Raw genomic sequence first — 24,982 nt, forward strand, 5'->3', positions numbered from 1 at the left:
ATTCCCACATTGAGTATGGAATTTAGTATGGATTAGTTTTAACAGGTGTGGGCAAGAGAAATGGTGAGAGACTAAGGAGTGAGGTTATTTAAAGTCAGTATCTTAAAGGAAAAGAATTGCTCTCTTTCCAGATACAGATTTACTCTTTGTACAGTGGGTTTAATTTTGGGGGCAAGCACCTTGCCCTAACTTAGGCACCTAGGCTCATAAAGAGAAACTGAAACATACTGTTCATCCATTTTGCCCAACTTTTGAGCTGTTGTTCAAGTCAGTTCGAGGTCTCCAGCTCCTGGTAGCAGCTGCTGTCTCTATAATATGCTCTATTTAAGCCTTTTTACCACAAAGCAAATAATTCCTAGTGAATCTACCAATGAACAAACATAAATTTGTCTCTATAAAACTTTGCAGCATTGGATATACATTTCATAAATCTGACATTAACACTCAAATGTACTAATTGTGGTCTGCTTATATTATACTTAGGAATTTTTTCAAAATACCCAAGTAATGCATTTTCTGATTTGCTTGTAATGGGCAAAAGCCAAAAATTTCTTCATTCACATCAAAATTCTCAATGTAATCATGAAAAAATACACATTACTCTACAGTATTTTTTATATCTGTTCTCTCATAAGCTACAAAAGAAAATGCCACAAGAAATCCAACTTTCCACATAATATACTCTGTATATGGCCTCAGTCATTTATTCAACACCGAAAAAATACTTCTAGTTCAACATATAATTCTTCTGCAATAGACATTCTTATAAATTTGGCATCTATAAAATATTTTGGTACTTGGGAATGTTTGTTGCTCACTGTATTAATTGCATTTCCCAGCAGCAACACTTAGTGTAGGCATTCAAACACAAAACCTGTTGAATTTTCAGTCTATGTTTTAAGGTTAATTAAGATTTCTATTGTACATCTTTTTTATATATCAGTTATAATTCTCTATACCAAATTGCATGATGTTAATACCTGAAGTCGTATTTCTTCAACAAAGGCATACTTTGTATGCATAGTAAAGATGTAGAAACATTCATTTCTAGTTTTTTTTTTACTTTTTGAGAGTGAGAGAGCAAGTGGGGGAGGGACAAAAGGAGAGAGAGAGAGAGAGGGAGGGAGGGAGACTTAAGCAGGTTCCATCTCCATGGTCAACATGGAGCCTGATGCGGGGTTCAGTCTCACCACTATGAGATCATGACCTGAGCTGAAATCAAAAGTTGGACACTTAACTGACTGACCCACCCAGGCACCCCAAAATATTCTTCACTTCTATAAGGAAATGCAAACTCCCCTATATGTTTTGAAACCAGTCCTCTCAGTCTTTTTTCCTTATGTTTTGACAGCTACAGGTATAAGAACTATGTCACATTCCTTTTAATTCTACTAGCAGCTCTCAATTCTACTATATGTAAAAATGCAAGTGAGTTGATTAATGGCAACTAACATTGGACCCTTTTTCAGGAAGAGAGTAAAAAGGGATAGAGATTTGGAGGAATGGCAAGCATATGCCCATTAACAAGAACAACCACTACTCAGCCGATTGTGGCCATGTGAGAGTTTGAGACCAATCTTCTGACTTCATAAAATAATAAAAAAATCTGGGGATTTATGTGACATCTCCCAAATTTCAAATCATTGCAAATAACTTTAAAAGTTATGGGGCACCTGTGTGGCTCAGTTGCTTAAGCATCCGACTTTGGCTCAGGTCATGATCTCACGGTCCGTGAGTTCATGCCCCATGTCAGGCTCTATGCTGACAGCTCAGAGCCTGGGGCCTGCTTTAGGTTCTGTGTCTCCCTCTCTCTCTGCCCCTCCTCCGCTCACAATCTGTCTCTCTCTCTCAAAAATAAATAAACATTAATTTTTTAAAAAGTTACAAACACTATATGGATCAAACAAATTAAATTTTCAAGCTACCAATTTGCAACCTCTGGTCTAGAGATCTCCTATAAATGGCTATGGTCTTTTGTGATTCAGTCTTGGAAACAAAGCATCTTCTGATGCCTATGGGTATCTAGGGTTCCCAACTTGAATTATAGATCTTTAAACTATTATCACCAAGAAGAAAGGGAAATCCTCTCCTTAGGATTCTTCTCATTTTCTTATTTAAAATTTATAAGACTATTAAGTGAAGACTATCACAAGGCCCTATCCTTTCATTTTCCCCAGTGCCTTCCATCTTTAGTATATATGCTTGGGGTTCCACTACTCCTAAGCAGAGAATCACCTGTATATTTATTCTTATCTTTGCTGTTCAGGTGGTTGTAACTCTTTGTTTATAGGACAGTGCAATCAGTGTTCTGCCCAATATACTCAAGAGTTTGACAATGTAAAGACTAGACCAGGTGTGTTCAGGGAAAGAGTAGGGGATAGAGATATTTTCCACCCCTAAGAAAGAAAAGGAATTTCTTGATGGATCTCTTAACTTCAGCTGAGTACTTTGAGCGGACAATCCTGAATACTAGCCCTAAAAATCCTAGCAGTTCTAGTACAGATGTGACAATAAAACATGCTGCTATCCATACCTTAGAAATGTCACCGGGCCCAGAATGTCAACTTGTTTTAAGCAAAATGTAATAGTTTCATTTCTTTGACAATAATATACAGGAACAGAGGGATTTATAGGGAAAAATTATCTTCTATGATGGAGGTCAAAACAGGAAAGGCCTGAACTAATAAAGGAAGAGATGAAAGAATGAGAAATAAATTCAAAAAATAAATTGAAAACTACTTGATTATTCACAGCCTAACCCTGTAATGGTAAACAAAAGTTAAAGGAACCCATGGTAGTGGTGGTGGGGTTGGGTGTGGGGATGGCACCATTGCTTCTGCTCAGAGTGGACTATTAGGGACGGATTCATAAAGTAGATAATGCTTAGAGACCACCTTTAATGAGACCACCTTTAAAGGGTGAAATGGCATTCATATCAAAAGAACAACACAGCAAAGGCAAAAAGCATACAGGAACATCAGTGTTAAGGGAATTAATGGTACCCCTCGATTTAGATGCTAGAGAGAAGCTGAGGTAATATTTGCCCTAATTGCCCACACTAAGAAATGAGGGTTTTAGTTGTGGATGTGCCTCAAGTAGAGAATGACATAGCAAAATGTATGCTTATGAAAGAATGCCCTTGCTGCAGTATGGATAACTAGGTGGAAATAACGAAACTAAAGCTAAAACATCAGGTAAAGGCCTTCACAAATTTTGGTGTAAGTGATCCTTAGGGCATAACAGATGGTAATTAAGTTTAATTGAGTGAGATAAAGGAGATTTCAGAGGTAGAACAGATTATAACTGATAGATTTTCATGAAGGTTAAGAAAGGAAAGGAGGACATTTAAGGAAGGATTCTACATGACTCTAAGATTGTAGCTTTTGCAAGTTGTAGGTAATGACGAAATTCATTCACCTAGTGAGGAACAGAACTCTTCCCCTTTAGGTCTTCTCTTTCTTCTCTCCTTCCTCCATGCCCCTTGGGCTGCTTTAACCTCTCAGCTTCTCTCCCATACCTTTCTTTTCTATCCTTATTTCTCAGTTCCAATAATTCTATTTTCATGGAGGAGCAGGGGTAGAGTGTGTGTGTTGGAGGTGAATGCTGCAGAAAGGATATCTACCACAATATTGGAACTATTACACCCCCAGAATGGCCCCCCTCAACATATTGTATAGGCTATGATGACACAAACATTTCATTCTCTCTTTCTGTTATTTGAGCCTTGGTATGTGTTAGGCTCCAGGAAAATGGGAAATATAAAACAATCCTGCCACAATGGCACCAAGAGAAAGCATTCCCTTTGCACTTATCTTGTCAGAGAGTGATTGCATGCTTGACTGATTAGGTCAGTCAACAAATATTAAGATATTATATTAGACATATAAGGCACAGAGCTGGGGAGGGTTTTCATTAGATACAGTGATCAGAGAAGACCTCTTTGGGGGAGTGGTTTTTAACCTGAAACCTAAAAAATGAGAAAGAGCCAGAGCTTGATGGGGAATATTTTAGGCCAAGAAAACAAGTACAAAGGCTTCTAAGTAGGAAAGATCTGCACTGTTCTATGAACTAGCAGAAGGCCAATGTAAAGGAGAGAGCAATATAAGATGAAGTTGAAGAAGTATGTAACAATCAGAATACAGAATCTAAATAAACCAAGAAAGGGAACACAAAAGGTTTTAGAGAAAAATTAATCAGTCAGTTTGGGCATATTGAGTAAAAATACAAGGATTCTGATGAACATAACAACTATAGCCTAAGGTTGGTATATATGAGACCAAATGGAAACATTGTATAGGTTTATAACTAAAACGAATACTTAAATTCTCAGGACTTCAAATTATCTGAAATGGTAGGACAAGTTATAGCTACTACTTACTGGACAAATTTTAGATTTCTAGCATGGGGTATATGTGTTTCTGCATCTATTGTGGTGATCATGTGGTTTTTGTCCTCTATTCTACTAATATGGTGTATTACATTGCATTTTGGATATTAAGTCAACTTTATATTCTTAGGATGAATCGCACTTAAACATAGTGTATAATCCATTTATAAGTTGCTTCATTCAGTTTGCTAGTATTTTGTTGAAGATTTTATTATTTATACTCATAATAAATATTTTCCTTTTCTTGTGTTTTTTTTTTAAATCAGAGTAATAATGACCTGATTTAAGAAGTAAAAAATGTTACCTCTTCTTCTATATTTTGCAAAACTTTGTGAAGACTTAGTAATAATTTTTCTTTAAATATTTGGTATATTTTAATGGTGAGGCCAGTTAGCCCTGTTTTTTGTTTGTTTGTTTTGTGTTTTGTTTTGTGGGGGGGGGGAGTTATATTACTAATGTAATGTCTTTGTTATGAGTTCAAAAACAATTTATATTTCTTCTTTAGTCAGTTTCAATAATTTGTATATTTCTAGTAATTTCTCCATTTCATCTCAGCTGTCTAATTTGTTGGCATACAGTTGCTCATAGTATTCCTGTATGATCCTGTTTATTTCTGTAAGGTCAGTAATAATTTCCTTTCTTTAAAATTTCAGTAATTTAATTCTTCTTTCTTTGGCGTGGTCAGTCTAGCTAAAGGTTTACCAGTTTTGTTGATCTTCTCAAAGAACCAACTTTTAGATTCTTTGATTCTCTAAAATGTTTTTTCTATTATCTATTTCATTTAATTGCCCTCCTAGATTTATTATTTTCTTCCTTCTACTTGTTTTGGGTTTAGTTTGTTCTTCTTTTTTCTAGTTTCTTAAAGTAGAAAGACAGATTATTACTTTCTTCTGTCTTTTTAATATATGCTTTACAGTTATACATTTCCCTCTGAACACTGCTTTAAGCTGATGCATTCCATACATTTTGGTATATGGTACATAATTTTCATTTATTTCAACTATTTTCTAATTTCCCTTGTGATGTTTTCTTTGCCCCATTCTTTATTAAGGAGTACACTATTTAGGAGTGCATATGTCAGCACATTTGTGAATTTCTCAAATTCTCTGGTTTTTCATTTCTAATTTCATTCAATTGAACACACTTTGTATGGTTTTAATACTTTTAAACTTACTGAGTATTGTTTTATGGTCTAATATGGTCTAACATATGGTCTACCCCAGATAAATGTTCCATGTGCTCTTAAGAGCAATGTGTGTTTTGATGTTGTTTGGTACAGTATAAATGTTAGATCTAGTCAGTTTATAATTTTGTTCAAGTCTTTTACTTCTATGTTGATGTTTTCTCTAGTGATCTGTTGAAAGTGGAGTAGTGAAATCTTTAGCTATTACTATTATCTATTTCTCCTTTCAATTCTTTCAGTTTTGCTTCATGTATTTTGGGGTTCTGTGGTTAAATACATATATCTTTACAAACATTATATCTTCCTGATGGATTGACCCTTCTATTATTTCAAAATCTTCAAGGCTTCTACAGAATGTGGAAGAAATGGATGGCAATAGGAATCCCTGATTTTACTGAGAATAAGTACTTCTCTTGAATAATACTCCTCATATTGGCTGTGAACCTTTGGAGAGAGTTTGGAGAAAGTTTATTTTGAAAAATTTTTACAATGTTCTCATTGGTTTTATGGAAGAGATTTTCAGAAGACCTTACTCTACCGTTCCAGAATTGTTCCTCATTAGAGATATTTTTCCCATTGTATTTTTTTCCATTATTTAAATTCCAGTATAGTTAACATAGAGTGTTACATTAGTTTCAGGTGTACAATATAGTGATTCAGTAATTCCATACATCACCCGGTACTCATCACAAATGCGAAATTTCCACATATCAGTACAGGAGTATATGTTGATCTTATCAGTTGATTTTGCTTATTGTATATATATATGTTTGTGGCCCTGTATTCTGGTAATGGTGAGTCTTTCTTACAAATTATATGTTAATAAGTCTATATTATATGCATAGCATAAAATATACAAACTCTGTGAGTGTGATTTCAAGAATAAGTTTGAGAAGCAAAGTAAACCCTTAAACTGGTAATTTTGACTTTTGATTCTGTGTAGTGCTGCTTGCCTTGCTAAGAAATAAAGAAAATCTTGTTATTCAAACAGTATATAATAAGATTTGCTGGTATTTTCCAGGTTTTGAGTATCTTTTATACACTACTGGTCTTTGCTACTACTTCTAAACTTACAATTTCTTATTTATTAAAAAGAAAGTTGGATATTCATTGGACTAAGGAACATAAAGAAGGTTGGAAATATTTTATGAATAACATTTAATGTGTAAGATTTTTAGGAATTCCAACTCCTATTCCTGAATCCCATAGTTTAATATGTTAGAAGTTTGGGTATATTATCAATAGCAATGTTTGATAAAATATTAAGGACTTCTTAATTTTTTTACTGTTTATTCATTTTTTGAGAGACAGATGGAGAAAGAGTGTGAGTTGAGGGGCAGAGAAAAAGACACAGAATTCAAAGTAGGCTCCAGCTCTGAACTGTTAGCACAGAGCCCAAGCGGGGCTTGAACCCACAAAAACTGGGAGATCATGACCTGAGCTGAAGATGGAGGCCCAACCAACTGAGCCACCCAGGCGCCCCATATATTAAGGACTTCTAATACCACAGATTAATTCTGCCTGATATTGTATATGATATAAATGGAATCGTGCACTATAATCCATTTATGTGTCCGGCTTTTGCTCAGAATTAAATCTATAACCTCGTCCATGTTGTTGAGTGTAACATATCTGTCATTGTACAGTATTTTATTGTGTGAATATATCATAGATTTTGTATCTGTTCTGATAGATATTAGAGTAGTTTTCAGTTTGGAGCAACTAAAATAGCTCTTCTATGAACACTCATTGTATGCTTTTTGGTAGATATAAATACTGATTTATGTTTAAAAATATACTCAGGACTAGAAATGCCAGGTTCTATGATATGTATATGTTTAGTACTAGTAGAAACCACCAATTTCCCAAAACTTTTGTACAAATTTACATTCCTCTTAACAGTGCATGAGAGTATAGTTGTGTTCCATATCCTCACCAACATTTGGGATTAAGGAAGAAAAGTTGGAATTCCTAAAAATTTTATACACTATATGTTATTCATAAAATATTTACAACCTTTTTTTCATTTTAGTTATTCTAGTGGGTGTAGAATGGTATCCTCTGGATTTTAATTTGTATTTCCCTGATGACTAATATAGTGGATCATTTTATATGTGTGTGTGATTGGGAAAGTGTTCTACAAGGTGCCTATTCAACACTTTTTTTTTTCTATTGAGGTTTCTGACTACAAAACAGATGAACATAATGGAGGAGAAACAAAAATAATATAAAAACACGAGGGGACAAAACAGAAGAGACTCATAAATGTGGAGAACAAACTGAGGGTTACTGGAGGGGTTGTGGGAGGGGGGATGGGCTAAATGGGTAAGGGGCACTAAGGAATCTACTCCTGAAATCATTGTTGCACTATACGCTAATTTGGATGTAAATTAAAAAAAAAAAAAGAATAAAACAAGTTAAAAAATAAAAAAATAATTATGGATTTGAGTCATTTGTCATTGTATATGCAATACACATATTTTCTCTCACCTTGTGACTGGCCTTTTTACCATTGTCTTTTGATAGAATGTATTAATTTTTAATATATTCTAATTCATCCTCTTTTACCTTTGTGATCAGCGATATTTTGTGTCCCATTTAAGTAATCTCTACTTCTTCAAAGATCATGAAAATATTCTCTTATATTTTCTTCTAAAAAAATTATTGTTTTACCTTTCACCTTTTCACATTATATCTACAATCCATCTGAAATTTATTTTTGTGCATGATGAGAGATAAAAGTCAAGATTTCTTTCTCTCTCTTTCCTTCCTTCCCTCCCTATCAGCCTCCCTTTCCTTCTCCCTTTCTGCTTTTGGACTTCTGTCATGTCCCATTAGTCTATTTGTCTATCATTCCAATAATAATACCTACAGCTTTAAAATATACAGGTAGTTTTAAAATTTTAAAATAAGTCTTGATATCTGGTATTAGATTTGATTTGATTGTAAGTTCTCTAGCTTTATTCTTCTTCTTCAAGATTGCCTAGATATTTTTTACACTTTTTCATTTCTATATAAATTTTAGAATCAGTGTTTTCTTTGTATTTGTCCTCCTTAGTGCTTACCAACTTCTTGAATGTTTAGATTGATAACTTTAAAAATGTTTGGCCTGAACATAATTATTGCTTTTGCTCCTTTCTCTCCATTTTTCTTCCACAAAATTACACATTACAATGTATTTTACTGTGTCCCATATTTCTTACTCTTTTCTGTATTTTTGTGTCCCTGTGCTTCAGTTTTGCTATTTTCTGTTTATCCATTTTTAAATTCTCCAATCCTGTCTTCTGCTTGTTAAATCTATCCATTGAATTCTGAATTTTGCATATGTACTTTTCCATAAGTAATTTCTAATTTGTTCTTCTTTATAGATTCCAATTTTCTGCTGAAATTCTGTTTTATCTATCTCTTATATTCATCTTTTCTCCTTTTCCTCGAACATATTAACCATAGTTTTTGTTTTTTAGCATAGTTTTTAAAAGTCCTTGTCTACAAACTCTGATATCTGGGTCACCTGTTGACCTATTCTATATTCCCCCTCCCCCTTTATTTTTTGTTTTGTTTTAAAATCTTGGTTTTAGGTCATATAGTCCTGTCTATTGGTGTGCCTAATGATTTTTTTTTATTGAATTCCAGACACTATATAATAAAATTGTTTAGTTTTCAGATGATGTTGACTTATACCAGAGAGGCTTCATTTTTTCCTTTGCTAAGCAGATAGTTTAGGATAAATATTACCTTAATCCTATAAGAGACTGAGTTGGGTTATAGTTTTGGTTAAACTTGATGTATGTCCCTGCTGTTCCCTTGTAACTAGGACATAGCTTCTCTGGGGTTGTAAACTGATAGCCTAGCATGCTTTCTTTTTTATAGCATTGGGAGACTATAGGAAAGCCAGCTTTACATTTCAGAGGTTTTCATATTTTTATTTGGCCTTATGATTTATGCATATTCAAAATTCAGCAATTGTATTGACAGGGACATTGGCCAAGAATTTGAGATCTTCTAGATCTCTATTTTTATCACTTTAGCTCTGTGTGCCAATTAAACAATTGCTTTTTTTTCCCTATCATCTAGCATCAGCCCTATGCCTAGGGCCAAACTTGAATTCTAAGCTTCAATCAATGGCTAGAATAGACAGGTACCATAAAGAATGAATAAGCTGCAGGTCACAAATTCATTTATGAGAGGTTCTACCTTTTCTCCAGAATTTTTGTCTTTCAATCCTCATTGCTTCTACAGTTCTAGGTTTCTAGTTATTCATGAGCCATTATTATTTATCATCTGAATTATTGCAATAAACTTTTAACTGGATTTCCTTCTTCTATCCTTCCCAACTTATATTTTAACAGAGTATACACAATTATTAAAACATGTCAGATAATATAATCATTTTGTTCAAAATATCCCAATCACTCTTCATTTTCTCTCAGTAAAATTCAATGCCCTTTAATGTCCTAAAAGACTCTAGATGATCTGTCTTCTTCTTTGACCTCATACTTTCCTAGTGCTTTCCCCTTTACTGTGTCTATATACTATACTGAACACTTCAATCTTCCTTGAGGAAGTCAGATACTTTTCTGACTCAGCGTCTTATCCCTGGTTGTTCTCTCTACCTAGAGCACAGTTTCCTCTAATATCTGCACTGTTAATGCTTTTACCTTCTTAAAATCTGTGCTCACTTTTTCAAAGAGGCCTATGCTGAATCCCTACTTTAAATTTCAGTGGCAACACCTATCTTCCACTTAGACATGACTGATTCCCCTTATTCTGCAAAAATTTTAGATCTTCCCATGGTTATTTTCAATTTACAACATAATTTATACTTTACTTTTTAATCCATTGTTTATTTTATCTTCCACCATCACTCTCTCTTCTATAATATAAGCTCCAAAAAGACAGGGTCTTTGCTTTATTCATGGATGTTTTCCAAACTCTTACAATAGAGCCTGGCACAAAAGAGACAATCTATAAGTATTTGACAATGATTGAAAAAATATGTCACATGTAATTACTTGGGTCTTCTCAAATGCTCTTTCTACTTTAAAATACAGAGTTAAATTTAATTTAGATACAATAAACACAGACCTTGATATATTGCTCAGATGACTCCCTATATGAAACTTACTCTGAAATTCTTAGAATTACACTCACTCAAATTCTATTCAATTTTAATTTTTCTAATTTATTTAAAAATGGGCTATGTATCTACTCATTTCTCTGTCAGATTTGCAGTTACTGGTAAAGGCAATACTCTGTAAAAATGAGAAAATCTCCAGATTTTCTTTCTCTCTACCATTTACTGTAGAGAATTAGATAGAACTATATAAGATGCAGGTAGGAAAGGCATTTCAAAAATATAAACACATTTCCTTTTGGATATCATGTCCTTAGGAAGTGGCTACTCTAATTTTGTTTGTTTGTTTATTATTCATTCTCAAGTATGTATTTAAATTCCAGTTAGTTTATATTCAGTGTAACATTAGTTTCAGGTGTACAATATAATGATTTATCACTTACATACATCACTCAGTGCCCATCACAATATATTAGCTCTGTCTTGCTCTATCTTCTGGACAATTTAGGAAACAGATGTTAATGTTTCAATCTAATGATAGAAATGAATCTGAAATAGTGAGATAATATTTGCTATCTAGAAAGAAAACTCTATTAAAAGCTAAGTCTCCTCCTCCTGATTAGTTAGTACTATTGAACACCACTCCCTTTCCTCATTCCCATACCGGCCTGGGTTAAAGGTTTCAGCTTTAGAAACTACTAGGGGACATAATAGGAAATACTCAGTTTCCTTTCAGAAGAACAGGTAAACAGAAACTGAAAAACAATACGTACAGCTTCCAAACTTCAGTGGGCAGGCATGTACATCCATAGGAAAATCTTCCAAATGCATGGGGCACTCAGCATGAATTGTTAATCTAACACAAAGGAGAAAAGAAAATTAGATTAAGCAAAAATGAACAGTATTAAACACAGAGCTGAGTTCCCACTCACCAGCAATGGGGTGCCCCTAAGAATAATGGGATTTCATTTATTTAGGTTCACTGAGATCGAAGTCTTTATGAACACAAGGGATGAATTAATTGAACCAAACAGCAACTCAAAGCAGCATTCAGTATTCAGATTTTTAAATCAGATTTGAATCCCACCTTACCACCTTTAGAAAAACACATATAACTTATCTGCCTTAGCTGAGTTCCCTCAGCCAACCCTCCCTCTCAAAGAAGGCTTAAAACACCAGATTCTGACTTATGCACTCTTTGATAGCAGTTTAATTATTTATTAAATAATTCTTATCAGCAGGCTATAGAGTGAGTTAACCAATGTAAAGACTACACTGGGAAGGAGAGATGAATATCTTTATCTTGATAACGAACAGGTACAAAAGATGTCTCTGCTGCTCACAGCAACTGCTATAGCTTTGTTGATGGAGATGCCTCTTGGAGAACATATACTGCATGTGCTTGTGCACACACACATGTGCACACACAAGCATGCACACACACACACATAACTGGTCAGGAAAACAAAATATGAAGGTAATGGAGGACACCAAAAACCTCAGAGGTTAAGTCTAAAGACCTCATGCTTTTTTTTTTTTACATTTTTTAATGTTTATTTATTTTTGAGAGACAGAGCATAGGTGGGGAGGGGCAGACAGAGAGAGGGAGACACAGAATCTGAAGCAGGCTCCAGGCTCTGAGCTGTTGGCACAGAGCCCAACATGGGGCTCGACTTACAAGCCGTGAGATCATGACCTGAGCCGAGATCATGACCTGAGCTGAGATCATCACCTGAGCCAAACTCAGATGCTTAACCGACTGAGCCAACCAGCTGCCCCATAAAGACCTCATGTTTCTTAATAGGAACAACATGTGAAAGACACTGCATGGATTCCTCAATGAAAATCTGAATGGGGTATGATTTGCAATGCCCACATATTCATTCTCCTGCATTATTCTGCATAAATAATCTAAGATTTCTCCTCTGATTTCTTGCCAATAAACTAGGCAATCTAGAAGTGGACAAATTCTTAGAAACTCACACACTATCAAAGCTGAATCAGGAGAAATAGAAAATTTGAACAGGCCCATAGCCAGCAAAGAAATTAAATCAGTAATAAAAAATCTCCCAACAATTAAGAATCCTGGACCAGATGGCTTCCCAGGGGAATTCTACCAGACATCTAAAGAGTTAATGCCTTTTCTTCTCAAATTGTTCTAAAAACCAGAAATAGAAGGAAAACTTCCAAACTCATTCTACGAAACCAGCATTACCTTGATTCCAAAACCAGACAAAGACCCCATGTAAAAGGAAAACTAAAGGCCAATATCCCTAATGAACATGGATATAAAAATTCTCAATAAAATACTAGAAAATCAGATTCAGGGTTGGAGGGAAGATGGCGGTGTAGAAGGACGCTGGGCTCACCGTGCGTCCTGCTGATCACTTAGATTCCACCTACACCTGCCTAAAGAACCCAGAAAACCGCCAGAGGATTAGCAGAACAGAGTCTCCAGAGCCAAGCACAGACGAGAGGCCCACGGAAGACGGTAGGAAGGGCGGCGAGGCGGTGCGCGCTCCACGGACTGGCGGGAGGGAGCCAGGGCGGAGGGGCGGCTCGCCGGCCAAGCAGAGCCCCCGAGTCTGGCTGGCAAAAGCGGAGGGGACTGACGGACTGTGTTCCCACAGCAAGCGCAACTTAGCGTTTGGGAGGTCATAAGTTAACAGCTCTGCTCAGAAAGCGGGAAGGCTGGAGGACAAAGGGAGGGAGAGCTGCTGAGCCCCCTGATGGCAGAGCTCAGCTTGGCGGGGAACAAAGGCACTCGCCAGCGCCATCTCCCCTGCCCATCCCCCAGCCAAAATCCCAAAGAGAACCAGTTCCTGCCAGGGAACTTGCTCACTCCATGCAAACACCCAACTCTGTGCTTCTGCGGAGCCAAACCTCCGGCAGCGGATCTGACTCCCTCCCGCTGCCACAGGGCCCCTCCTGAAGTGGATCACCTAAGGAGAAGCGAGCTAAGCCTGCCCCTCCTGCCCCCGTGCACCTTGCCTACCCACCCCAGCTAATACGCCAGGTCCCCAGCACCACAAGCCTGGCAGTGTGCAAGTAGCCCAGATGGACCATGTCAACCGACAGGGAATCCCGCCCCTAGGAGAGGGGAAGAGAAGGCACACACCAGTCTGACTGTGGCCCCAGCGGTGGGCTGGGGCAGACATCAGGTCGCACTGTGGCCCCGCCCACCAACTCCAGTTATACACCACAGCACAGGGGAAGGGCCCTGCAGATCCTCACCACTCCAGGGACTATCCAAAATGACCAAACGGAAGAATTCCCCTCAGAAGAATCTCCAGGAAATAACAACAGCTAATGAACTGATCAAAAAGGATTTAAATAACATAACAGAAAGTGAATTTAGAATAATACTCATAAAATTAATCGCTGGGCTTGAAAACAGTATAGAGGACAGCAGAGAATCTCTTGCTACAGAGATCAAGGGACTAAGGAACAGTCACGAGGAGCTGAAAAGCGCTTTAAACGAAATGCAAAACAAAATGGAAACGACGACAGCTCGGATTGAAGAGGCAGAGGAGAGAATAGGTGAACTAGAAGATAAAGTTATGGAAAAAGAGGAAGCTGAGAGAAAGAGAGATAAAAAAATCCAGGAGTATGAGGGGAAAATTAGAGAACTAAGTGATACACTAAAAAGAAATAATATACGCATAATTGGTATCCCAGAGGAGGAAGAGAGAGGGAAAGGTGCTGAAGGGGTACTTGAAGAAATTATAGCTGAGAACTTCCCTGAACTGGGGAAGGAAAAAGGCATTGAAATCCAAGAGGCACAGAGAACTCCCTTTAGACGTAACTTGAATCGATCTTCTGCACGACATATCATAGTGAAACTGGCAAAATACAAGGATAAAGAGAAAATTCTGAAAGCAGCAAGGGATAAACGTGCCCTCACATATAAAGGGAGACCTATAAGACTCGTGACTGATCTCTCCTTTGAAACTTGGCAGGCCGGAAAGGCTTGGCACGATATCTTCAGTGTGCTAAACAGAAAAAATATGCAGCCGAGAATCCTTTATCCAGCAAGTCTGTCATTTAGAATAGAAGGAGAGATAAAGGTCTTCCCAAACAAACAAAAACTGAAGGAATTTGTCACTACTAAACCAGCCCTACAAGAGATCCTAAGGGGGATCCTGTGAGACAAAGTACCAGAGACATCACTACAAGCATAAAACATATAGACATCACAATGACTCTAAACCCGTATCTTTCTATAATAACACTGAATGTAAATGGATTAAATGCGCCAACCAAAAGACATAGGGTATCAGAATGGATAAAAAAACAAGACCCATCTATTTGCTGTCTACAAGAGACTCATTTTAGACCTGAGGACACCTTCAGATTGAGAGTGAGGGGATGGAGAACTATTTATCATGCTACTGGAAGCCAAAAGAAAGCTGGAGTAGCCATACTTATATCAGACAAACTAGACTTTAAATTAAAGGCTGTAACAAGAGATGAAGAAGGGCATTATATAATAATTACAGGGTCTATCCATCAGGAAGAGCTAACAATTATAAATGTCTATGCGCCGAATACAGGAGCCCCCAGATATATAAAACAATTACTCATAAACATAAGCAACCTTATTGATAAGAATGTGGCCATTGCAGGAGACTTTAACACACCACTTACAGAAATGGATAGATCATCTAGACACACAGTCAATAAAGAAACAAGGGCCCTGAATGATACATTGGATCAGATGGACTTGACAGATATATTTAGAACTCTGCATCCCAAAGCAACAGAATATACTTTCTTCTCGAGTGCACATGGAACATTCTCCAAGATAGATCACATACTGGGTCACAAAACAGCCCTTCATAAGTTTACAAGAATTGAAATTATACCATGCATACTTTCAGACCACAATGCTATGAAGCTTGAAATCAACCACAGGAAAAAGTCTGGAAAACCTCCAAAAGCATGGAGGTTAAAGAACACCCTACTAAAGAATGAGTGGGTCAAGCACGCAATTAGAGAAGAAATTAAAAAATATATGGAAACAAACGAAAATGAAAATACAACAATCCAAACGCTTTGGGACGCAGCGAAGGCAGTCCTGAGAGGAAAATACATTGCAATCCAGGCCTATCTCAAGAAACAAGAAAAATCCCAAATACAAAATCTAACAGCACACCTAAAGGAAATAGAAGCAGAACAGCAAAGGCAGCCTAAACCCAGCAGAAGAAGAGAAATAATAAAGATCAGAGCAGAAATAAACAATATAGAATCTAAAAAAACTGTAGAGCAGATCAACGAAACCAAGAGTTGGTTTTTTGAAAAAATAAACAAAATTGACAAACCTCTAGCCAGGCTTCTCAAAAAGAAAAGGGAGAGGACCCAAATAGATAAAATCATGAATGAAAAGGAATTATTACAACCAATCCCTCAGAGATACAAACAATTATCAGGGAATACTATGAAAAATTATATGGCAACAAATTGGACAACCTGGAAGAAATGGACAAATTCCTAAACACCCACACTCTTCCAAAACTCAATCAGGAGGAAATAGAAAGCTTGAACAGACCCATAACCAGCGAAGAAATTGAATTGGTTATCAAAAATCTCCCAACAAATAAGAGTCCAGGACCAGATGGCTTCCCAGGGGAGTTCTACCAGACGTTTAAAGCAGAGATCATACCTATCCTTCTCAAGCTATTCCAAGAAATAGAAAGGGAAGGAAAACTTCCAAACTCATTCTATGAAGCCAGTATTACTTTGATTCCTAAACCAGACAGAGACCCAGTAAAAAAAGAGAACTACAGGCCAATATCCCTGATGAATATGGATGCAAAAATTCTCAATAAGATACTAGCAAATCGAATTCAACAGCATATAAAAAGAATTATTCACCATGATCAAGTGGGATTCATTCCTGGGATGCAGGGCTGGTTCAACATTCGCAAATCGATCAACGTGATACATCACATTAACAAAAAAAAAGAGAAGAACCATATGATCCTGTCAATCGATGCAGAAAAGGCCTTTGACAAAATCCAGCACCCTTTCTTAATAAAAACCCTTGACAAAGTCGGGATAGAAGGAACATACTTAAAGATCATAAAAGCCATTTATGAAAAGCCCACAGCTAACATCATCCTCAATGGGGAAAAACTGAGAGCTTTTTCCCTGAGATCAGGAACACGACAGGGATGCCCACTCTCACCGCTGTTGTTTAACATAGTGCTGGAAGTTCTAGAATCAGCAATCAGACAACAAAAGGAAATCAAAGGCATCAAAATTGGCAAAGATGAATCAAGCTTTCGCTTTTTGCAGATGACATGATATTATACATGGAAAATCCGATAGACTCCACCAAAAGTCTGCTAGAACTGATACATGAATTCAGCAAAGTTGCAGGATACAAAATCAATGTACAGAAATCAGTTGCATTCTTATACACTAACAATGAAGCAACAGAAAGACAAATAAAGAAACTGATCCCATTCACAATTGCACCAAGAAGCATAAAATACCTAGGAATAAATCTAACCAAATATGTAACAGATCTGTATGCTGAAAACTATAGAAAGCTTATGCAGGTAATTGAAGAAGATATAAAGAAATGGAAAGACATTCCCTGCTCATGGATTGGAAGAATAAATATTGTCAAAATGTCAATACTACCCAAAGCTATCTACACATTCAATGCAATCCCAATCAAAATTGCACCAACATTCTTCTCGAAACTAGAACAAGCCATCCTAAAATTCATATGGAACCACAAAAGGCCCTGAATAGCCAAAGTAATTTTGAAGAAGAAGACCAAAGCAGGAAGCATCACAATCCCAGACTTTAGCCTCTACTACAAAGCTGTCATCATCAAGACAGCATTGTATTGGCATAAAAACAGACACATAGACCAATGGAATAGAATAGAAACCCCAAAACTAGACCCACAAACGTATGGCCAACTCATCTTTGACAAAGCAGGAAAGAATATCCAATAGAAAAAAGACCGTCTCTTTAACAAATGGTGCTGGGAGAACTGGACAGCAACATGCAGAAGGTTGAAACTAGACCACTTTCTCACACCATTTACAAAAATAAACTCAAAATGGATAAAGGACCTGAATGTGAGACAGGAAACCATCAAAACCTTAGAGGAGAAAGCAGGAAAAGACCTCTCTGACCTCAGCCGTAGCAATCTCTTACTCGGCACATCCCCAAAGGCAAGGGAATTAAAAGCAAAAGTGAATTACTGGGACCTTATGAAGATAAAAAGCTTCTGCACAGCAAAGGAAACAACCAACAAAACTAAAAGGCAACCAACGGAATGGGAAAAGATATTTGCAAATGACATATCGGACAAAGGGCTAGTATCCAAAATCTATAAAGAGCTCCCCAAGCTCCACACCCAAAAAAACAAATAACTCAGTGAAGAAATGGGCAGAAAACATGAATAGACACTTCTCTAAAGAAGACATCCGGATGGCCAACAGGCACATGAAAAGATGTTCAACATCGTTCCTTATCAGGGAAATACAAATCCAAACCACACTCAGATATTACCTCACGCCAGTCAGAGTGGCCAAAATGAACAAATCAGGAGACTATAGATGCTGGAGAGGATGTGGAGAAACGGGAACCCTCTTGCACTGTTGGTGGGAATGCAAATTGGTGCAGCCGCTCTGGAAAGCAGTGTGGACGATCCTCAGAAAATTAAAAATAGACCTACCCTATGACCCAGCAAGAGCACTGCTAGGAATTTATCCAAGGGATACCGGAGTACTGATGCATAGGGGCACTTGTACCCCAATGTTTATAGCAGCACTCTCAACAATAGCCAAATTATGGAAAGAGCCTAAATGTCCATCAACTGATGAATGGATAAAGAAATTGTGGTTTATATACACAATGGAATACTACGTGGCAAGGAGAAAAAATGAAATATGGCCTTTTGTAGCAACGTGGATGGAACTGGAGAGTGTGATGCTAAGTGAAATAAGCCATACAGAGAAAGAGAGATACCATATGGTTTCACTCTTATGTGGATCCTGAGAAACTTAACAGAAACCCATGGGGGAGGGGAAGGAAAAAAAAAAAAAAGAGGTTAGAGTGTGAGAGAGCCAAAGCATAAGAGACTGTTAAAAACTGAGAACAAACTGAGGGTTGATGGGGGGTGGGAGGGAGGGCAGGGTGGGTGATGGGTATTGAGGAGGGCACCTTTTGGGATGAGCACTGGGTGTTGTATGGAAACCAATTTGACAGTAATTTCATATATTAAAAAATAAAAAATAAAAAAAATAAAAATAAAAAAGAAAATCAGATTCAACAGTACATTAAAAGAATTATTCACCATAATCAAGTGGGATTTATTTGTGGGCTGCAGGGCTGGTTCAGTATTCACAAACCAATCAATGTGGCACACCACATTAATAAAAGAAAGGATAAAAACCATATGATCCTCTCAATAGATGCATAAAAAGCATTTGATAAAATATAGCATTCTTTCTTGATAAAAACTCTCAAGAAATTAGGGATGGAATGAACATTCCTCAACATCATAAAGGCCATATATGAAAGACCCACAGCTACTATTCTCAATGGGGAAAAACTGAGAGATTTCCCCCTAAAGTCAGGAACATGACAAAGGATGTTTGTCACTCACACACTCACTACTGTTGTTCAACATAGTACTGGAAGTCCTAGCCTCAGCAATCAGAAAACAAAAAGAAATAAAAGGCATATGAATTGGCAAAGAAATCAAACTTTCACTCTTTGCAGATTATATGATACTCTTCATGGAAAACCCGAAAGGCTCTTTTTTTTAAGTTTATGTATTTATTTTGAGAGAAAGAGCATGTGTCAGCAAGGGAGGGGTGTAGAGAGAGGTAGAGAGAATCCCAAGCAGGCTTTCCACTACCAGCATGGAGCCTGATGTGGGCTTAAACTCACAAACCATAAGATCATGACCCAAACCGAAGTTGGATGCTCAACCAACTTGAGCCACCCATGGACCTCTGAAAGACTCTTTACAGAATTTTGAGCCTTAACTTTCCTTGGCCTAGGTAGTAGCCTTCCAGGTAGAAATGAGACTTGCAAAGCATAAAGTCAGAATTCTTTGGAGCCTAGCTTTGATGAGTTATTTCTAGCTAATCTGTGTGTTTCCTGGTTATACTGGATTCAATCTATGCTATCCTTTTAGAGTTCTAGGTGACCAACTGGCCAGCATTTCCAATCCTAATTGTTAAACCTGATGAATATGTAACACTTCACAAATGTTCAGAGGAGCAGTACTAGATATTGCTTAAAGCAGGATAACTAAAACATGTTCATGTGTATGTTAGCAAGAATTCTAGTCTAAAAGGTAAAAACCAAGTGTATACTCTTCAACAAGTACTTATCCATCTCTTATTTTTAGTTCTCCCAACAAAACAGTAAGAGGTTGAATCTAGATGGCAAGTATCCTTGAAGATCTAACTAATCCCTTTAATATTTACAAAATTTTTCATGTGTCTTGGACAAAGGCTTAATTTTCAAGTCAGGCTGCAATATTCCATCAATCCACTCTTTATTCTCAAGGCATAAAGGAGGTTTCATAATTCAAAGGATCTGACACACAGAAAAAAATTATTTCACTGAGAAACCTGTTTCTTGTGTTGGATACTTAAAATATTCCATGACGGTTTAAAAAAGAAAATTGTGTTCCTTCTTTCCACTTATATTAGTATTTCCAAGACACTGTCTTTTATGAGTAATTTCAAGGGGAAATTACTTTGTCTACCCAGCAGTCCTGAGGACATGGCAAATAAGACCACAACAAATAGATTATAAAAGCAAATTGCAAAGGGCATCTGATTTCTGATTAGGAGTGGAACTGATTTATAACATTTCTATCTTGCTTTCCATACACTTCTTGCACATCCTACCTAGGCACATAGCAGAGAGGGAGGAGAAAGCAGATGTTGGTGAGGGCAGAGTACTTCACAACCCAGATTATGTTGTGCTCCTTTCATTGGTTCTTAAACACATCCTAATGCTCTCTGACATCCCATGTCATACTGTGTTCCCTTCTTCCTTCTCTTTACTTTGCTACAACTTTCAAGACCTTTTCAAGATTTTCTGCAGCAGAAAGCACCCTGGCAATATCCAAGCTAATATACTAATCACTACAGTCTATGCCATAAAAATATCCATCCCCTCCAAAAGTTTCCTTCCATATTATTATTATTATTATTATTATTATTATTATTTTGTGTGACTAGAACCCTTAACATAAGACCTGTCCACCTGGCAAATTTTTAAGTAAACAATACATTATTGTTTATTGAGAAAAGGACCTGAATAGACATTACTCCCAAGACATACAAATGGACACAGTTATGTCAAAAGGTGCTCCACATCACTAATCGTCAGAGAAATGTAAATGAAAACCACAATGAAATACCCCCTCACACCTGTTGGATAGGCTATTATCGAAAAAGACCAGAGACAACAAGTGTTGATGAGGATGTAGAGAAAAGGCAACCCTTGTGCACTGCTAGTGGAATGTAAATTGGTGCAGTCACTATGGAAAGCAGTATGATGAAGGTTCTTCAAAAAATTAAAAATACAATTACCATAAGATCAAGAAATCTCTCTTTTGGAAATATATATCCAAAGTTACTGAAATCAGGATTGCAAACAGATATCTTCACTCCCATGTTCATTACAGCATTATCCACAATAGCCTAGACATGGAAGCAATCTAAGTGTCCATCAACAAGTGATAAGAAAATGTATATACATACAATGGAATATTATTCAGCCTTAACAAAAGAAAGAAATCCTGCCATTTTGAACCACACTGATGAACCTAGAGGACATTATGCTAAGTGAAATAAACCAGACAGAGAAAGACAAATACTATATGATCTCACTCATACGTGGAATCTAAAATAGTTAAACTCATAGAAGCAGAGTAGAATGGTGGTGGGGAGGGAATGAGGAAATCTTAGTGAAAGGGTACTCAGGTTCAGTTTTTCAAGTTGAAGAAGTCCTAAAGATCTACTGTATAGCAAATAGTCTTTAGTCTTTCTTTTCAAGAAAGGTTAGAGACCCCTCAAAATGTGGCATTCAGATCATAGGGATTCAGTTCCACTCCAAGGTTTAGCTTGCTTTGATTCCTATGCAAAAACAAGACAGAAATTCCTGTAAGAGGAAGTCCAGGAAATGCCTTTCTTTGGGAGTGAAAGATACAGATAGAAAGGAAGCTCTTTTAGCCCTACACGTGTGCATTCATATGTGCACACGCACACACACACACACAAAACCCTACATTACTGCCCTCATTTCACTGCTTTGCAGCATTCTGGCTCCCTTGTCCCTACCTTTTGCTGCCCAACAGTTGGTTTTTATTCCACCACAGTAAAAAGTTAAAGTTTTGTTACTTCCATGGCCTCCTAGCTAGTCTCTTTCCTATAACCTTTTGCCCTTACAGTATATTCTCTGCACGATAGCCTTCTAATGTTTCCTCATCTTATATAGACTAAAATCCAAAGTCCTTGCCATGGTTTATAGGGTCTTGTATGACCTTGTCTTCTTCTTTTTTTTAAGTTTATTTATGTATTTTGAGAGAGAGAGAGAGAGAGAGAGAGAGAGAGCGAACGCACACAGGAGGGACAGAAAGAGAGAGAGAGAGAGAGAGAGAGAGAGAGAGAGAGAGAGAATCCCAAGCAGGCTCTGCATTGTCAGTGCAAGGAGACTGATGTGGGGCTCGAACTCATGAACCCATGATATCATGACCTGAGCCAAAATTAAGAGTCAGATGCTTAACCAACTGAGCTACCCAGGTACCCCATATGACTTTGTCTTCTGTTTCTCTTCAGCTTATGTCCTACAATTTCCTCCCTTCTTCACTTTGTTCTAGTCACAATGGCTTCCTTGCTTCTCTCTCAACATGCCAGGCTCCCATACATCATGGTCTTTGCACTTGCTATACCCTCATACCTCTTTCAAGTCTTTGTTTAATTATCTTCTAAATGAGGCCCACCCTGACCTCCATTCAGTTTACTATTACACTGTGGTTAGTAAACCTTACCATGCTCTTTCTTTACCCATAACACCTAACATATAACATGCCATATAATTTATTTTTTCTATTTATAATCATTTTTTCTCCTTACTATAAGGTTATGGATTTTTGTCTTGTTTTCTCTTTCATGTGCTCCAGGAACCTAGCACATTACCTAGCACATTGTAGATATTCAATATATATCCATTGGTGAATTAATTAATGAATAAGTTTTCTCTCCTAAAAGCATATATTTCTATGGTGATCTTGTAGAGACGAGGTGTACACTGGTCAGACAGGGTTTAGGCATTTTTAGCATTCCTGGCAAAATAGCATTTTTTTTTAATTTAAGAGAGAGAGAGACAGCTCACAAGAAAAGGAAAGGGAGAGAGGGAGAGAGAAAATCTTAATCAGGCTCCATGCTGAACATGGAGCCCGATGTGGGGCTTTATCCCACAACCCTGGGACAAGACCTGAGCTGAAATCAAGAGTTGGATGCTCAACTGACTGAGCCTCCCAGGCACCCCTGAATAGCATCTTAGTTTTATTCCTTAATAGCATAATATCTCAACTTATTATCTTAACTGGGCATATAGCCTCTTTCCTAGAATTTCAGAGCAGAAAGAGCCTTACTGAAAACATCCAGTGTTATCCCTTCAGATGTTTCACTTATGATGAAACAGAAGGGAAGGAAATTGCCCAAATCACCCAACAAGTCTTTCCTAGAGCTGACTAAAAGTTTCTGGATTCTTTGATGTAGTCATCAAATATTTTTTGATCACCTACTATGTGCCAGGTATTATTCTAAGCAATGTAAGTACATTAGTAAACATATCAAGAGTGCTGCCCTCTTAGAGCTTACATTTGAGTAGAGAGAAAACAAAAAAATATAAAGTATGTATAGATAGATAGATAGATAAATACATACATACATACATACATAACTAGTATATTAAAACATAATATGCCTCAGGAAGAAATATAGTATGTGAATACATAGTATTGGGGAAGGATTGTAATTTTCAATAGGGTGTTCAGGGTATTTGAGCAATGATCTGAAGGAAATGAGAATGAGCCTTGTAGACAATAGAGGAAGAACATTCGAAATAGAGGGGGTAACAAATGCAAAGGCCTTGAGGTTGAAGTTTACCCAGTGTATTTAAGGAATAGCAACTAGACCATTGTGGCTATAGTGGATAGATGAAGAGGGAAGATTAATAAAAGATAAATTTAAAGAGGAAACTATGGGAAATGGACTATATAGTATAAGGCCCTCCTAAGATATTTTGGTTTTCACCTTAAATGAAATGTGGAAGTATTGCATGATTTTGAGTAGAATGGTGATTTGATCTAACATTTTAGGATTATTCTAGCAGCTCTGTAAAGAATAACTTGAAGGGAAACAGAAGAAAGATGAAATTCAGCACCCATTCATGATCCAAAACTCTCAAAAAGCTAGAAACAAAAGGGAATTTTCTCAATTGATAAAGAACATTTGTGAAAAATCTACATCTAGAACCATACTTTATGATGAAAGTCTATTTCTTCCTAAGATCATTTACAAGACAATGATGTCCACTCTTATTAAACATTTTCCCAAAGATTTTAACCAGTCTAAGAAGGAAAGCAATGGGAAGTGACTGCTAATTTCTTTGGAGGTTCTTTTTAAGAGCAACTAAAGTATTCTGAAATTATATATTAGTGATGGCTGCACAGCTCTGTAAATATACTGGAGAATATTTAGTTGTATACTTTAAAAGGGTAAATTATATGATATGTGAATCATATTTCAGTGAAGCTGTTTAAAAATTTAGGCAAGCAAAAAAAGTTAAAAACATAAAAAATGGAAAGCAAGAAGCAAGACTGTCTTTAATTGCAAATAGCAGGTTTTAGATATTCTATGTTTATAGATGTCCTAACATCATTAAGATTCTCTCCAAATTGATCAATAGATTCAACATATTCCTTATCAAAATCTCAAAAGCTTTTCTTTTTGTAAAAGTAGCAAACTGATCCTAAAAGTTACACAGGAATACAAAGGATCTAGAATAGGCAAAATGTATTTAAAAAGAAAATAACTGTGAATACTTTCACTTCCCAATTGCAAACCATACCAATAAGCTACAGTAATCAATGCAGCATGGGTTTGGTCTAAAGACAGACAATATAGATCAAAGGAAAAGAATAGAAAGTGCAGAAATGAACTTGCACATTTGTGGTCAACTGACGTTGACCAAGGTCCAAGGCAATTCAATGCACAAAAAATAGCTTTTTTAATAAAAGGTGCCAGGAGAATTTGATATCTACGTGCAGAAAAAAATG

General features: G+C 36.8%; 1 protein-coding gene across 2 annotated transcripts in view; it reads right to left on the bottom strand.

The window, feature by feature from the left end:
* The window catches only part of GABRA3 (gamma-aminobutyric acid type A receptor subunit alpha3), a 323,443-nt gene that overhangs the window by 36,146 nt on the left and 262,315 nt on the right, over positions 1-24,982 (bottom strand). For both annotated transcript variants that reach the window (XM_053892022.1, XM_019438245.2), the window contains exon 6: positions 11,418-11,500. In XM_053892022.1, coding sequence (XP_053747997.1) covers positions 11,418-11,500 — 83 coding nt within the window. The remainder of the gene's footprint in view (positions 1-11,417; positions 11,501-24,982) is intronic.

The sequence above is a fragment of the Panthera pardus genome, unplaced genomic scaffold (genome assembly GCF_024362965.1).
Source record: "Panthera pardus isolate Hobbes unplaced genomic scaffold, ASM2436296v1 HiC_scaffold_27, whole genome shotgun sequence".
In the NCBI taxonomy this organism is placed as follows: domain Eukaryota; kingdom Metazoa; phylum Chordata; class Mammalia; order Carnivora; family Felidae; genus Panthera; species Panthera pardus.